Raw genomic sequence first — 17,121 nt, forward strand, 5'->3', positions numbered from 1 at the left:
AAAACGCCTTCCTATACATGGTCGTTTTTTTCGGCTGAAAACGCCTTCCTATTCATCAGGGGTGTATAACATACGGCCGGAACCGACCCGCAAGGAGGTTTGATCAGGCCTGCAGGATAATTTAAAAGTGAAAAAATGCACAAAAGACATGGAATGAATATTTTTAATAAGGTACAATTCGTGGAATATCCGCTCGGGGGAGACACTGATTTGATCAGAGGAAAAGACAACATTGTTTTGATCAGAGAAGACGACAACAGCAGCCTCAGTCTGTCACTGAGACAGACCCAACACAGCAGACACTGTCAAGGACATGTGAATACTTTATTCTTTACACATATTATAGCACTCTCCTTAGTTTGTAAGGTATAGGCAGGGATTACATTTAGATTGTCTATGCTCGTGTAAATGGTTTAAAAATTCCTTTCTTCATAAATCTGTTTAATCTTAAAAGTGCATGACTATATTTTTCAAGACCAATTACTTGTTCAGGTTTTGTGCCTTTGTACAGTCAGTGGGATCAGTTGCAATGCATATACAGTTTGTGAATGATAAAAGTACATTGCACATTTGTCTAAGGAAATCTTAGGTCCTTCATGAAATGTTTTATAAAAGATATGTTCATTAAATTTCAACATTTTCCTAGTGTTCCTGTGCATCTTTAGACCAAAACAAAGGAAAGACATGTTATTTTGGTTATTTATAGCAGAGTATGGTCTAATTTTTAACGGTCCGGCCCACTTGACATCTACTGAGGCCGTATGTGGCCCACAATGTGAAATGAGTTTGACACCCCTGCCTTAAGTCGTCCCCAACACGGCGGAACGTGACATTCTTGCGCTTTTTCCAGCATCGACAGATGGAATGGCTCATCGAGGCACAATGGAAAGTCAACTTTCCAGCCTCTCCGTCAATGTAGCCGTGTAGCACTGCGCTCACCACGCCGAGATTTTACGAGGTCCATCCACGTCTCTTTCGACTTGATTGCATTCAGGTCGAGGTTTGTAAATGTCTGCCCATGGCGAGGGATGTCGGACTGACTCATTGTTCTCTGTGATAAGTGCTATTAGGGTGTTGTGTTTTTCGACGGTGGTGTTGCTGTGGGGAATGGGAGAGCGCAGGGGACCGAGGACGCATCCCTGAGGTGTCCCCATCTTCAGAGTCAAGAGTAGAGGATGAATTGTTTTCCAGTCTCACGCTCTGGGGTCTGTTTCTGACGAAGTCTAGTGTATGGGTGCACAGTAAGATGCTGACGTTCAGGTCGCTCAGCTTTGAAACCAAAAGCCAGGAATCCGAACCGCCAGACCATATGGGAAGTGCTAGTGTCCGCTCTACATTCGAATATATCTGTACTTCTCCCCCCCTCACCAGCAGCTGCCATGAAGCAAAGCCTCTATCCAAGTCCGCTCTACATTCGAAATATCTGTACTTTTCCCCCCCTCACCAGCAGCTGCCATGAAGCAAAGCCTCTATCCAATCTGAATTTTTTTTTTCCTGTCCTGAGCTCATTTTGGTAGCATAACAACTTTAGCCATTGCTTGCTTGCTTCTGTACGTGGTGTTGCCATCAACAGAGGCGAATTTTTTTTGATGTGAGGAGTAAACGCAGAATGTCAAGAAATTGAATTGTGAAGTGAAAATACCTGGAGAAAATAGCGTCTAAATATTTTGAGTCGTTACTTCCCTCCGCTGGATGCCAGAAATGAAAATGCACCCATGCTGCGACACGCAATGCGGTGTCAGGCTCCAGAGAGATGTCTGCGGATGGCGTTCCAGATACGGCCTGCGCACCAAAGGCATTGTGGGTATTTACGCTGCTCAGAGGCAGCGTGGGGAAATCTTTGTGGTGGCATGAAAGAGACACACATGCGCGCACACACACACACTCTTTCATTGTGTTGCGGATGTGTTGGCAGCCTGCTGGCTGTGTGCTATCAGTTCCTCCTTCAGGACCTTCGGAGTGATGTCATCGTTGGCACGCCGCACACCGACACGGCTTGGCCAACATCCTGCCGCTGGCCGGAGTGACAATAGCGGCCTTCTCCTCTCCCAGGGTGGTCGGGGCCGCTCTGTTTGCCCGCATTTGTTTGCTTTTGGCTCCCAGCTTCACTCTGCCAATCAAAACAACAACAACACGTTACAAAAGTGCAACCTCCAAACGAACACACAAGTGTCAAAATAAGTCGAGTGAACCCCCGTTGATCACACTCACCGTACACAGAGACCGTATCATTACCATTTTTAAAAGTCGCTTATGTACGGACACGCTTGAAGTTTTGACACCGTTTAAAGTGTAATATGGTAGCAGGCTATCATATAACATCACTTTTACGGAATGAAAAGAAGACTCACTCGCACAGTTCTCCAAATAAGAGGCGAAAGTGTGCTTGTCACTCCCAGCTGAAATTTTACGTTCAATCAAAACAAAACAGAATCCATATTTAAACATCAAAACTAAATAAACCATTTCATTTTGTCTCACAAAAGCTCGCCAGTAGAATGCTACTGACTAATTGAAATTAGCAAAGGTGCTATTTCTCAGCCTTCAAACGGCTGCTACTTGAACACACAGGGAGCACACGACAATACTCACAGGGATACTCGATGTCCTCATTGCTCTGTGGGAACAACAACTGTTGGGGGCCTTCTCTGCCTCTTCTTCTTGCTGCGTCACCACACGCTAGACTTCAATGCTGCCCGGGATGTTGTCGATGATCATTCTATGAACATTGCACCGTTCCTACCGGCGTGCGCGACTCGGCCAGCAGGGGGCCGTTTAAGACTTTTCACTCTACCGAAAGTCACAAGCTCACCCACGATCCTAATAAGGTGAAACCGATTTTGGAAATACTGCAGACGTTTTTGCTGCTATTCCGGTCAATTTATGTGCGTGCCTTTCTTCCTTCAGGAGACTTAGCTCGTCGAGAGGCTTTTCATAGCTCAGCGGCTCAATCGTTCCCAATGCTGTCAAATCGCCGAACCAGGATTAGCATCAGGCGCAAAGAGTTTAGCTTTCCCTTTGACGCCGTGTTGCAGCCCATGATACGGTTCGGTTTGAAAAAGGCTGCGTTTCATCCATTTGGAACCTGCCAGAACCTCGTGAGCCGATGAACGTCGATGAGCGTAATTAGCTCACTTCAATTGAGCTGATTTAATGCAGAAAGCAAGATGGATGGCGGGATCATTTGGGCGCCGTGCGGGCGGGTGACATTGATTGAAGGGAGATAAGCGGGGGTGTTAAAAGTCTCCGGTCCACAGAGGTCCCGACTCTGTTATGTCTCTGCAAGTACCTCCAAAAGCTGAAAATTGACAGTCAGACTTCAACCCCGATTTCCTTGCCAGGAAGTAGCACATTGTATTCGTCATAACGTCACCCCATCGCAGTATTGGCCATGTGGAACATGCTATCTAGAGCAGTCTCCTTTCAACAGAGCGCTCTCATTCGGGGAGTTCACATGGATATTTATATTAAACGGGTCAGCACAAGAAAAAAAAAAGAAAAAAAAAAGAGCAGAGGCACCCACCTTCTTTAAGATCAGGGATGGGCATTATCTTTTATTGGTTTATTAGGGTACAATACAGAGCTAATTTCTTGATTAAGAAAGAACAACCAAAAAAAAGTGTCTTGGGACGCTTGACTGGATTTATGGCATTTCAATTCATTTCAATAGGGTTTCAAACTAGGGTTAGGGTCTGAAATTAGGGCTTTAAACAAAGGTTACCGTTTCAAAGAAGGGTTTTCAACTCAGGTTAGGGTTTCAAATGAAGTTTTCAAAGTTGAGTGAGGATTTCAAAGTGGGGTTTTAATCGAGGGTTATGATTTCAAATGATGAGTTTAAACCGAGGTTACGGTTCCTAATTGGGTTTTAAAATTCCGGTTAAAGTTTCATAGGAGGGTTTTAAACTAGGGTTAGGGTTTCAAAGAAGGGTCTTAAACTCAGGTTAGTGTTTCACAATAGGGATTCAAAATAAGCTTAGGATTTTAAATTATGGTTTAAAACTAGGTTTAAGGTTTCAAAGTAGGGTTTTAAACTCCTGTTCGGGTTTCAAACTAAGGTTTAAAACCAGGTTTAAGGTATGAAATTAGGGTTTTAAACTTGGGCTAGGGTTTCAAAGATTTTCAAACCTAGTTTAAGTTTCAATTTATGGTTTTAAACTGTGGTTAAGGTTTCAGAGTAAGGTGTTAAACTACGATTCGGGTTTCAAAATAGGTTTTTAAACCTTGGTAGCGTTGATGGTAATTAAAAAACAAAAATGACCTGTCTTATTATAGGATCGCATCTGTGCCGACCCAAATGGGGATTTGGAAGCTTGACATCACCGCTGGGCCCCGGCGAGTTTCCAAATTGTGCAGCATATTCCCGTTTGTTTGTAATGGACTCAAGGTTGATTTATCAGAATGTCTTTGAAGCACTCGAGTGATGTATGTGGTGCAGATTACGGATGAGGATGGCAAATTCCGATTTCAATACTCAGCAGGCTCCAGTGGCCTATTTCCAACGTGTGTTTTTCGAGCCTTAATGCACAAGTGGGTGATTGGCCTGAATACGAGATAGAAAGCGGCTCAATTAAAGGGGACGAATTATGCAAACGTGACTTTTTAATTGCTCGCACACAAACCGCCGGGTCCCCGGAGTGCCTGCCCACGCGTCGAGGAAATCTTTTGACTGACAGAAAAACGTGACTCAAAGCGAGCTGCTCAGATGTTGATCATTGTTAGTCGTGCGAGTGTTGAAATAACGCCACACTCGCCCGAGGTTTCTTCACCTGTGATTTGTCGGTTTCCGTTTTTCAAGCGGCGGCTGAATAGACAGTCCAAGTCCAAGCGGGGCAACTCCCCAAAACCAGATGGTTTCAACAGCGCTGCGGATGGGTGCGATAGCGGCTAACGAGTTGCTGACCTTGTTTAATGTTTGCGTGCAGGACAAAGGACTCTACACCACAGAAGTGATGTCCTAGAGACGGTGGTGCTCGTCAACCCTTCAAAAGACACCGTCGTAGCAGAGGTGAGATCCAGATAGATGGTTTCAACAGCGCTGCGGATGGGGCGATAGCGGCTAACGAGTTGCTGACCTTGTTTCATGTTTGCGTGCAGGACAAAGGACTCTACACCACAGAAGTGATGTCCTAGAGACGGTGGTGCTCGTCAACCCTTCAAAAGACACCGTCGTAGCAGAGGTGAGATCCATCCCAACCGGGCCGGCGCATTGATGAACACAACATTCCTTGTTTTGAGTGCATTTGCTGTCTTCACCTTTTTCCGACCCTTTTAGTGTAAAAGGACACATCTTAATGGTGGTCTGTCTTTGCGTTTGCCAGATCCAGTCTCTGATCACAGACTCGGCGGGACACAAGCTTCTGGTTTTGAGTGGTCCCAGCTCCGATCAGGGTGGACTCCTCCTTCAAACAGGGCTTTTCACCTACGACACCTTTGCGACTATATTTTCTGATCCTGGGGTGAGTGCCAGATCCTCTCCTTTTTTCAACACCTTGGGCAAATTGTTTGTTCAAGACAGAAAACCCATACAGCGGTACCTCTACTTACGAACGTCTCTTCATACGAAATGTTCAAGTTACAAAATGCCTCAACAGGAAAATATTGCCTCTTGTTACGAAATAAATTTCAAGATTCAAAAGGTAAAAAGACAGGGGATGGGCTGCTACTCGCAGTTCCGAGTTTCCTGAACTGCCCTGCTGCTCTGCCATTGGCTATTCCCAAGCATCATCCTGGCATCCCATTGGCTAAGAGGGACCTCGGGCGTTCCGATTGTTTTATATAAATGTGAATCACCCAAAACAAGTGTTCAGCAGTCGGGCGATCGCTCACTCTGCTGATGTTTGGCTTGGACATTTTCGAAGGATTGTTAAAAGCCGACAAAAGCAAACGTCAAGCAGAGGTACCACTGTCCTTGAAAACCAACTCATGAAAATGACTCGCACTAAACTGTTGGCCCCCTTGAATTAAGACAGCATTTTGAGGCAATCGACGGTCCTCCAACTGGGTAATGATCTCAAATCACACGAAAATACCCCCCAAAAAAACAACACTCGACTGTTCTAAAGAGGCCTAACGGATGTTCTAAGAAACGTTTGTGGAAGTAGCTGAAACCTTTCCGACCTGAGACCTGCTACTAAATCAAGGGTAACTTTAGCTTTGTTCCAAACCATTTTGATGAGTTTACTTTTTTTGCACAGGACAAAGTCAAAGTCGAAATCACAACATGAATGCGGCATATCTTTGTTGACAGTTCTGCCTCTGTTCCTCCTACAGGTGGTTGAACTTCTCGGCCCATCCATCCCCAAGCAGCAGGCTACACTTACCGTGTCCTGCCGCGGGGAGGTGGGCTGGAACTCTCTGGGACAGCAGCAGACCCTGCGGGAGTTCCTTCACTACAAACTAAACCCTGAGCCCGTGATCCTCAAGATGGAAGGGGTCACCGAGTTCACCGAGTACATCTGCGCGACGGTCGACGTCCCCTCACCCTTTGACCTCCTCGAGCCACCGACATCCGGAGGTTTCCTGAAGCTGTCCAAGCCGTGCTGCTACATCTTCCCCGGCGGGCGCGGCGACTCAGCCCTCTTCGCCGTGAACGGCTTCAACATCTTAGTCGACGGCGGCTCCGAACGCAAATCCTGCTTCTGGAAGCTCGTCCGCCACCTGGACCGTATCGACTCCATTCTGCTCACTCATATCGGCGCCGACAATCTCCCTGGGATCAATGGAATCCTACAGAGGAAGATCGCCGAGCAGGAGGAGGAGGGCTCTCAAGGCTCCACCAACGGTAGCGATTGGCTGAAGAACCTGATCTCTCCAGAACTCGGTGTGGTGTTTTTCAATGTGCCAGAGAAATTACGCATGCCGGAATCTCATCTTAAGGTCAAGCGCAGCATCGAGGAAGCCTCGCTGACTTTGCAGTACCTTAACAAACTGGGAATTAAGCCAGAGCCTCTCTATCGAGTGGTCAGCAACACGATTGAGCCCATCACCCTGTTCCATAAGATGGGAGTGGGACGGCTGGATATGTACGTTCTCAACCCGGTCAAGGAAAGCAAAGAGATGCAGTTCCTCATGCAAAAGTGGGCGGGCAACAGCAAAGCCAAAACCGGCATTGTCCTGCCAAATGGCAAAGAAGGAGAAATATCTGTGCCCTACCTGACATCAGTGACTGCCTTACTTGTCTGGCTTCCCGCAAACCCGACGGAAAAGATTGTCAGAGTTCTCTTCCCAGGAAACGCGCCTCAAAACAAGATCCTGGAAGGCCTGGAAAAGTTAAAGCACCTTGACTACCTGCGTTATCCTGTAGCGACACAAAAAGATCTTGCATCTGGAGTGCCTCCTTCTGTGCTCAAGCAGACAAAGTTAAAACAAAGAACGGAAAGCAAAGAGAGCCTTAAATCGTCCCCGAAGACCACCGCAAAGGTCACCAAGGAAAAAACGGAAGGACAAGATGATGGCGGCGGCGCAGAGACAAAGAGCGAGACTGCAAAAGAAAACCTGTCTGTGAAAAATGAACCAAAAAAGCCAAGTAAAACCATCAAGTCTAAATCCGACATGCCAGAAAAGAAGAAACTTCTCAAGGAAAAGTCCCTGAAAAGGCACCCCAAGGAAAGGGTGTCCAAGATGGATGAGAAAAAGGACAAAGAGAAGAAAGAGATCAAGAAGGTTAAGAAAGAGGAGTCTGCCAGAAAAGATGAGAAGAGAGACGTTAAGTCCAAAGAGGACAAGAAAAAGGACACATCCAAACCGGAGCTGAGAAAAATGGCAAAGCCTGACCTCAAACCTCTCACGCCAGAGGTCCGAAAGACATTACACAGAGCTAAAGTGTCGAGTAAAACAAAGCCCGGAAAAGCAAAACCGGCAAAGGCTGAATCCAAGCCAGAGGAACCAAAGACTCCAGAAGACAAAAGTCAAGAAAGCATTCGAGCTGAGCCAACACAGAATGGAGTTTCTCCCTCCCAAGACCTCACCAAGGAAATCGAAGTGATCCAAGAAGTCGCTGTGGATGATTTAACAGCGCCGACGTGCCGTGATGAGACTGAATTGCGGGCGACAGCTCAAAGCTTTACCCATGAGAAGACACAAGAACCAGAAAGTGTCACCCTCCCCGCGACAGAGTCTCCTGGAAAGGAGGAACCACTACCGGCGAAAGCCGCTGTTGAGGCACAAAGCGACAACCGCAAAGAATTGGAAGAGACTCAGATGTACGAGGACGAGGGAGCTGCATCCCAGGATGAGGAGGAGGATGAAGAAGACGCTCCAACTGCTGAGGCGAGGACAGAGGACGAGGATGAGGAGGAGGAGGAGGATATGGGAATTGGTGAAGAGGAAGACGAATTCCCGTCGCGAGAGCACGACGGGGTGGACGCAAAACACGAAACTAAAGACACAGAGGAATCGGAAACACTCGGCGTAGCAGATGTTGACACAAAAGAGGATGAAGAGAATGAAGAAGAGCCAGTGGAGAAGGCGGAATTGGAGGAGGTCGAAGATTTGGATGTGATCGCGGATGAAGAAATCACCAGTGAAGGTGTGGCTCGAGAAACCAAAACCGGCACCTTAAGCCGAGCCGAATTTGAGGCGGAAGAGGAGGAAGAAGAGGAAGACGGCTACGTTTCACATGTGGGAGGGACGACAGCGGCCATCAGTGCAGGAACTCCCAGAGGCGCAGTCGTAGAAGCCATCTCCTATATCCAAGACGAGAGCATTCCGGGCTACTCGGAAACAGAACAAACCATCTCCGATGAGGAGATTCACGAGGAGGCCGAGGAGAGGATACCACACCTTCAATATGACATCGGTTCCAACGATGTCTCGGTTCCAGATCAGACCGGATCATTTGTCAACATTCACGGCATGAGGGAGATGCAGGCTTCGGCCACCCCTGGGAAAGGTTTTGTGGCTGGCGCTCAGGAGCAGCTGTCATTATTTACCAACATATTCACTGCTCCTCTGGCAGAGGAAGAACACGTGTCCTCGGCCACGTCCATCACAGAGTACGACAAACTGTCCTCGCTCCCCACTTCTCTTGCCGAAGACCAGTCCGTGGCGTCCGCCGTCGCCCCCGAAGAGCCGGTAAAAACCAGGGTGACGACTGAGCAACTTCTCTCGTCTGGAACGCTTTCACCGTCGTCTCTTGAAGAGAAGTCACCTTCGGCTGACTTACAGCTTCCTCTTGAAGATGCCAAGACGCCCGCGAAGCTTCCCGATTCCCATGACGACGACGACGACGATGAAGAGGAAGATCAGACTCCCAATGTTGATATCTCACTGGAAAAACTCCAAGAGGGCTATGCCTTATCCCCCCAAATAAAGTGCAAAGACGAGAAGGTTGAAAAGCAGCCTGGCTCCGCATCTTCTGTTGCCAAGTCCAAACAGGAGGACAAACTGGTCCACTTTCCAGGTGAAAAGGAGAACATTGATGCAGTGGCCTCCAAGGGTATTTCATCGGTCGTGCCTCCCAGGCCTTTTGGCTCTGATTCTGTTACCTCTGAGAGCGAGGAGCGTTGTTTCAGTCCAGATGACATCACTGTCAAAATGGCCTCCCCGACACAATCGGGACCACCGAGCGCATCTCATTCGCCCCTTCGACATGCACCAGTGGAAGCGTTTCCTGACTTGGACCTCCCCGAGCTCGCCGCCTCAACTGAAGACAAAACCGGAAAGAAAAAAGAAGACGAGGAGCCAAAACACAAGAAGACGGAGGACAAAGCATTTGAAAAGGACTTGACGGATGTTGTACCTGTCAAGGAGCAGGAGCAAGGCACAGAAGAGCAGACAATTACTAAAGATGAGCCATCAACGGAAGTTCAACCACCTGTGTCGGGACATAAGTCTCCCAGTGAACAAAGCCAAGGAGAACGTGATAAATCCCCAGAAAGATGCCACCCTTTCCTTGACGATGAAGATCACAACAAAGGCGAAGCCTTGGATGATGGTATGGGTGCAGTGAAAACAATTGTCACAATCGAACAAGAAACGGTGGATCAACAGAAATCCAAATCTGCTCTTCCGCTCGATGCTGGTGACATTTCACCCATTCAGGATGAGGAGCTAGCGAAAAATGCCACTATTTACAATGTTAAACCTGTGAAAAAAGAATCATTTGATGCTCTCGTAAAATATGATCCTCAAGAGTTGGAAAAAGAGACCGCTGCTTTAGCAACAGCTCCCAAAGAAGCAATTGGCGCTTTTCGGTATGAGGATGAAGACCGTGACCTCAAAACCATGCAAATCAAGACGTCTGACGTCGTCGTGCCTCAGACTGAAGGCATAAAACCGGAGGAGAGAACGTCTGAAATTGTTGCCACAAAACCTGAAGAAAAGGAGATTCAAATTGTTCATGGCACAGAGGCCACGGATGCTGCTCCAATTAAAAAGCCTCGTGAGGATGAGAAGCAGGAAATGACCGGAGAGGATGAAACAGTGGGTAAGACGATCAAAGATGCTAAAGCAGAGACCAGGCTCATCACAGACGAGCAGAGAGGAAAAGACGAGGCCGACGCTACGTTGACCGAAAGCCCCAAAGGAGACATTTGTCTGGCTGTTGCGCACGTTACGGCCGTAGAGAAGCAACAGGAGATGCAATCTGACATTCCAGCAAATTTGGAACCAGCACTTGAAGACCAATCCGTCAAAGAAGCAGAAAAAGCGCTCGATGCCACCGCCGCTGGCATACCCGCTGACGCGGAGATGACAAGCAAGAGTGAAAAATCTGAGCATACCGCTGCGCAAGATGACATTTATGCTGGTAAACAGGACGAAAAGGCTGATGACAAAGTGGACGCCATCGATGGCAAAGCATCCAAGGAGCAACACGTGGCAATTGTGGATCAAAGTGTCGGTATCAAATCCATGGAAGAAGAAAAAAGTAACGACGGGGTGTCGGTCAAACCCACTGAAAAGGAATGCAAAGATTTCATTGAAGTAAAACCAACGGCGGAAGCAGAGAAGAAGGTTGACTTGGAAGAACAAATACAAAAGGGGGACATGAAAGAGACACAAAAGGAAGAAGCTTACGATAAGAATAAATACTCTGATGACGTCGCAAAGAAAGAGGAAACGCAAGATGTTCGCGTTGCATTGACCCCAACCACAAAAGACGAAAAGGGCCTTGCGAGTGACAAAGAAGCCGAAGAGTTGAAAGCAAGAGCGGCCTTCGAGGAAGCTAAAGAAATGACAAAAGATGGCAAAAATGCCCTGCTGGAATACACGGAAGATCATAAACAGAAAGAAGCCAAATCGGAAGCGACCTGTGAGAAATCTGCCAAAGATGAAGTGAAGCAGTTGATTAGTGAAGATAAAGCCATTCAAGACAACAACAAAGGAGAGCCCACAATAGGTCCAAATAGAGACAAACCAGAGACACAGACGGAATCCTTTCAGACACAAGAGGTTCAAAGGACTGTTGACGCTAATGTTGCGACAGGTGCTGTGAAAGAGGCAGACCACTTCCTAGCCCGGGGCATGGCTAAGGAAAAGACATCTGGACAAGAAACCTTTGACAAACAAACTGCAGCTGCAAAAGAGGAGGAAAAACAACGTGATGGGGTTGCAACAGTACTTATGAGTTCCGATGAGAAGATGGAGAAAGAAAAGGACGACGCTCATGTTGCCGAATTGAGCAAGGAGCAGAAGATGGAGAGGGAACAGGAGAAGGAGGCAACCTGTGAGACAAAAGATCTGCATGAGCAAAAGACCAAATCAGAAGAGATACGAAGCACGTCCGATGCGAAGGCGGAAGACGGCGGCGGAAAAGAGAGAGCCGAGGAACAACGCACCAGGGAGGAGAAGTGGGAGCGGGAAGAGTTGCAAGAGAAGGACCTCGACAAAACCTTGAAACAATCTGCACAGGCAACATTCGGAGAAGCAGTGTTGGCTTCCAAGTTACACCACGAACCCGCCTTGTTGGTTCAGTCTTCTGATGAAGACCATGAAGAAGAGGAGGAGGAGGATGAAGAATATATATGTATGGGCTCAAGACCTTTATCGGTTGAGCTGAGAAAATCCGAAACTCACTCCAGCTCTGCGGGCCAAACGTCTCCATTAAGCAATCAAACTCAAGAGGCCACACCCAGACAGACAGTAATCGTAATACCAACTCTTATAATGCAGGAACCTTCACTGGATGAAGAGAGCAAAGAGTTTTTCACAGAAGAATGCAGTCTTTCCAGCAGTGCTGCAAAACCTGCAAGTACTCCTTCACTGATCACCCACCAGGAGCCGTCCTCAGCTACTGACTCGGCAAAGGGGGAGACAACTTCGATTCAAAAACAGGAGCCATCCCCTGATCGACCAGAGTCCAGCTCGAGCACTGAGAGCCAGTCCAAAGTCCAGTCTCAAATTGTTGATAAGACGGCGCAAGAGGGGAAGCCCGGCAAAGAGGCAGAGCGGGAGAGGGAAGGAGAACGGGAGGCGGCTTCTCCGGGATTTTCACAGCCTTGTTCATACTTCCTGTTGGACAAAGACTCCGATGACACCAGCCCGACGGATGGTGGGAAATCAGGCGGTGCAAAGAAGGAGAGCACTGATCACGGACTCGGATACGAAAGCAAACCTGTCGCTGCCTCCAAATACGATCCATATGAGAAGCCCATCCCAAAAGATCCGACCGCTCGAGAAGGGACAGATGTGTTTGAAGGTCATACTTTTGACATAAGCATGGACGATAACAGGAGAACAAGCCAAACGGGGTCAGCCGCGTTCCTCCATGAGGACCAAGTCAAACAAGAAGCAACGTCCTTAAGTCGAGCTGACCACAGCCCACAGAGTGGCAGCCACCGAAGTGCCTCGCCCGATCAAGAAGAGAGAGAGAAAGGGCAGCAAGAAGAGAGAGAAAGAGAAGAAAGAGCAGACACGCCTCCTACCGAAAAGAGCTTTTCAGCTTTGGATATGCGAGACAATAAAATTTCCCAGGAGTCTTACAGTCCCAAAGAGGACAAACCAGAAAAATCGGAGAAAGAGAAAGAGGATATGGAGGGAGGAACTTCAGGAACATCTCAGACAGGAGGAAGGGATCAGGCGTCTACTGATGCCGTTCTTCATTCCACAGGGCATCCATCAAAGCAAGAAACCAGCAACCAATTAGATCTCAGCACTGCACTCACACAAAAGGACACCGCAACGAAGGAGATGGAAAAATCACCGAAAGACAGGACCGGGTCCCCCGATCATGAAGGCTCTTCATTTGGTCGTTGCTCGCCAGGAGAAAAAGAGATTTTACCCCAAGGTGCTTCATCCTCGGTCAAGGATGAGCAAGCAAGTAAACCGAGTGCAGGCTTGGGCTCCTCGTGTCTTGAACATACAATAGATGACAACATTCTCGCCTCAGACAACAGTCATTCCGTGTTGGACTTCCCCAAAGGCAAAGAACACCTGGTCGATATTCGCTTACTTGTAGCAGGTGAAGATTTCAATGTTGATGATGATGATGAGGAGGAGGAGGAGGAGGAGGAGGAAGAGGAGGACTCGAGTGACGTTGACATGGAGAAAGGTGCCAGGGAGCAGTCTGAGAAAGAAACGTGCGGCCATAGTCCGCCCTCTGGGGACTCAAACAAAACCTCTCCTGAATCGAGCCTCCAAAAAGAGGAGATGGTCTCTCAAGCGACACCTGACGATGCCCTTGTGACGTCCAAGCAGGACACAAGTCAAATATCACAATCTGGTGACACAAACATTCTTGGGAAGGAAACTGTCTCTGGAGAAACAGCTGCTGGTACGACCAAACCTCCTGAGATCAAGAGTGAAGGCAAAAGGATGACATCACCAGGCTCGAGTGCTGTCAAACTAGAAAACATCTGCTCGGACGCTCCAAATGAACCAAAGCCTCTCGAAACAAAGGGAGACAAAACATGTTTATCCCCTGAGCCGGCAACACCAAGCAAGCTATCGATTGCTGGGGATCGCCCTTCCTCTGAGGTCCAGCAGTCAGAAGAAAAGGATGCCGACAAAGAATCTCTATCGCCAAGCTCCGAAAACCATTTCCAGTCATCACCCGCGATCAACCTCAGCAGCTCAAGCCCAGCAGCGCTACCTGACCAACCCACGTCCCCGTCCGTGCCTGCCTCTGATCCGTTTGCCCTGCAGCCTGGACGCTATACTGATCTTGGACTGAGTGGATCAGAAGGATACTCTGAGGTCAGTCAAGTAGGTCCAAAAGATCAACAGCACGAAAGCCAACAAGTAACCTTAAGCGAAGATCGATATTACCAAGGAGACAACCAAGAGGGAAGCGTGACTCAAAGGCAAAGCTCAGATCTGACCGCTAAAAAGGAGAACCAGCTTCCCTCATTACCTTGCACCCTCACCTCCGCTTCAGCCGGGTACGCATCACCCGGCTCAAGTTTTACCCAGCATTTAGAAGACAGTGCTCAAAAGTTTGAAAGCGTATCGAGCGATACGGCCCAGCGATCGACATTGTTCAGCTCAGCCCCTGGTGGCCTTCAGAGAGACGAGTACATGGAAGTGATGACCAAACCTACAAAAGAATATTCCCAGGCCGAGGAGAGCAAATGGTCATCGTCTGTTGTACCAAGTAGTGAGCCCTCAAAACCGGCAGACATTTTCTCCACATCAGAAGCCAGTTTAGGTGCCTCTCAACAAAGGGCCGAAGCCACTGACAGGAGTTCCCAAGGCACAGCGGCAGATGTCGTACGTGACTCTGACTGGCAAAAAACGCCCGAAGATAAAGACACTTTTTCATTACTAACCGCGGCACGTTTGACGGAGAGTACTTTGAATACAACAGACGTGAAGACGACACCGACCGTTGAGTCATTACCGCGAGTGACGACGGAAACAGCTCATCGCGTTGCCTCAGTCACTTCAGCAAGTGCAAGTGGTGCTATGAACACCTCATGTGCCGTCGCCGACCCTTCCGGAGCTGAGGAGGGAAAGCAGCCAAGCATAAAGACACCATACGATGAACAGGAGAGGACTACGGTCCACGCTGAAGTGGGACAGGAAACAAGAAAAGCAGACATTGCGACAAGAGAAGAGGAAACAAAGTCTCTGGAGGACAGCATTGAAAGGATGAGCTCTGCAGTTGAGCAGGATGATAAAGTGGACGTCAAGTCGAAAGGAGACTCTGACTTCCCACAGGCAGTGGAAAGCTTTTTGGACAAGCCGCCGGAGAGATTAGAGGCAAGGCGAAAAAGTAGTATATCTGATTGGGAGCTGCTGCAGAAGCCTGATGATTTCCCAAGTGCCCCTCCACCAGGTTACGGTGACCAGGAGGAGGATGCCTTCGAATGGATGGCGAGCATCCACGGTGCCTCCTCAAACGCAACCTCACTCGTAAGAGCATCGAGCAAACCAAAAACCGATCGTCCATCCGACTTGAACACGGGAGATTGCTCCTATGAATACAAACAGCGTAAAGGAGAACTCTCTCCGTCCTTCATCAACCCGAGTCCACATCAGTTCTCTGGCGACGAGGGTGAGGAGGACGACCGAAGTGACCGCTCCCAGGAGGGAGGTGGTGCAGCCCACGAGCAAAAAGCTGCTAAAACAAAGTCACACAAGCAAAGGCGTCACCATGGCGACGCCGGTCATCAGTTGTCCGGCGCCGCCTCATTTGGACTGACGGCGACTTTAGCGGGAGAGGAAACACCTCCCACATCTCTGAGTGAGTCGTTGCCTTCACAGTCCGATTCTGATGTGCCGCCGGGAACTGAAGAGTGTCCATCCATTACCGCGGAAGGTAACCTGGACTCGGATGAAGATGCGGACCATTTGCCTGCGGACCGGTTGTCAGCCTCAGGAGCTGCCGGTGGCCTACAGTCCTCGTCACCGAGGGCAGCTCAGCAGACGCACGATCCCCTCCCCACCTCGGTAAAAGACCCTGCTCCACAACCTCCTCATCCAGATGCGTGCATGGTGGATCCAGAGGCTTTCCTTCAGGACCTCAGCGGCACAGGAAAACTTCTCAAGAAGGACCAGAAGGCCACCAAGGGCCTCAGGAAAGCCAAACCCAAATCGGCTTCTCCTGCTCGGAAGGGGGACGTCAAGAAGAGGTCCACCACGCCGGTGAAGCAGGCCCATAAGGACTCGGCCCCGCCCCGATCAGCATCCCTCAAGAGGAAGGACCCCGAGAGGAGCTCCAAGCTGTTGAAGATGTCAGAGAACCAAGGTTCGCGGAGTGACATCCTCAAGGGCCTGGTCAACGGAGTGAAAAGCAGTTCAGGTGCGTTTTATCTTCGAATCAATCCGACGCCGGTTTGCTAAATCAATACAGTGCCACGATGACGGAAACGTTTTTCAATTCTGCCTTGATGTGGGCATGTAATGAAGATGCCCACTTGCTTAAGTTGACCGTGTGCGTGTGTTCAGGAACGAACGCTCAGAAAGCCCCTTCAACTGTCCCACCCGGACCACCGGTCTACGTGGATCTGGCCTACGTGCCCAACCACTGCAGTGCCAAGAATGTGGACCAGGAGTTCTTCAAGCGCGTGCGAGCGGCATACTACGTGGTGAGCGGGAATGACCCCAGCGGCGGAGAGCCGAGCGGCGGCGTCCTGGACGCCCTGCTGGAGGGCAAAGCTCAGTGGGGCTCCAACGTGCAGGTACTCACGCAGCTGCTTATTTAGGTTTCAAAATACATCCTTCGATGTTGAACTCAGTAGGGGTTATTTTTAGTTCCTGAGTACCGAGACTAACTCAAGTATCGTAATGTACTGAAATAATTTTTGTCGACTAAAATCCAGAAAAAAGACGTCCTTGGTGACATTTTGTCCCCCTGAAGGTGACCCTGATCCCGACCCATGACACAGAAGTGACCCGGGAGTGGTACCAGCGCACGCACGAGAGGCAGCAGGACCTCAACATCATGGTCCTGGCCTCCAGCAGCACCGTCGTCATGCAGGACGAGTCTTTCCCCGCCTGCAAGATCGAGTTCTGACTTGCCCACGCTGCCCTGCAATCGACCCTTTGCCTCGTAGCAAAACGCACTTAGCCAGTCATCAAGTTCATGCACACCGAAAATGTTTTGTTTTTTTTCTTTACTCAATTTTATTTTGTCAATAATATTAGAAGATATATTAGAAGACAAATATAGAAGATAAATATATATATATATATACACACACACACACACACACACACACACACACACACACACACACACAC

General features: G+C 48.7%; 1 protein-coding gene across 2 annotated transcripts; it reads left to right on the forward strand.

Annotated features, from left to right (window-relative positions):
- The first annotated feature begins 4,924 nt into the window (after positions 1-4,924).
- On the forward strand, positions 4,925-17,062 carry map1ab (microtubule-associated protein 1Ab). 2 transcript variants are annotated; one of them, XM_019873949.1, is made up of 5 exons: positions 4,925-5,005; positions 5,319-5,456; positions 6,271-16,180; positions 16,327-16,559; positions 16,739-17,062. In XM_019873949.1, the coding sequence occupies exons 3-5, from the start codon at positions 6,424-6,426 to the stop codon at positions 16,892-16,894; spliced, it is 10,146 nt and encodes a 3,381-aa protein (XP_019729508.1). In that variant the 5' UTR covers positions 4,925-5,005; positions 5,319-5,456; positions 6,271-6,423; the 3' UTR covers positions 16,895-17,062. The 2 variants fall into 2 exon arrangements, with proteins under 2 accessions (XP_019729508.1, XP_019729507.1); XM_019873948.1 differs by lacking the exon at positions 4,925-5,005 and adding an exon at positions 5,089-5,177.
- The last annotated feature ends 59 nt before the right edge of the window (positions 17,063-17,121 follow it).

Source organism: Hippocampus comes, unplaced genomic scaffold, assembly GCF_001891065.2.
Source record: "Hippocampus comes isolate QL1 unplaced genomic scaffold, H_comes_QL1_v1.1 scaffold298, whole genome shotgun sequence".
NCBI lineage: Eukaryota > Metazoa > Chordata > Actinopteri > Syngnathiformes > Syngnathidae > Hippocampus > Hippocampus comes.

What these genes read in the sequence shown, in the direction of transcription:
- map1ab (XM_019873949.1), top strand. Translation starts at nt 6,424, where the DNA reads ATGGAAGGGGTCACCGAGTTCACCGAGTACATCTGCGCGACGGTCGAC. An exon ending in CGGAGTGAAAAGCAGTTCAG is followed by an intron (nt 16,181 to 16,326) that starts GTGCGTTTTATC and finishes GCGTGTGTTCAG; the next exon opens with GAACGAACGCTCAGAAAGCC. An exon ending in AGTGGGGCTCCAACGTGCAG is followed by an intron (nt 16,560 to 16,738) that starts GTACTCACGCAG and finishes GTCCCCCTGAAG; the next exon opens with GTGACCCTGATCCCGACCCA.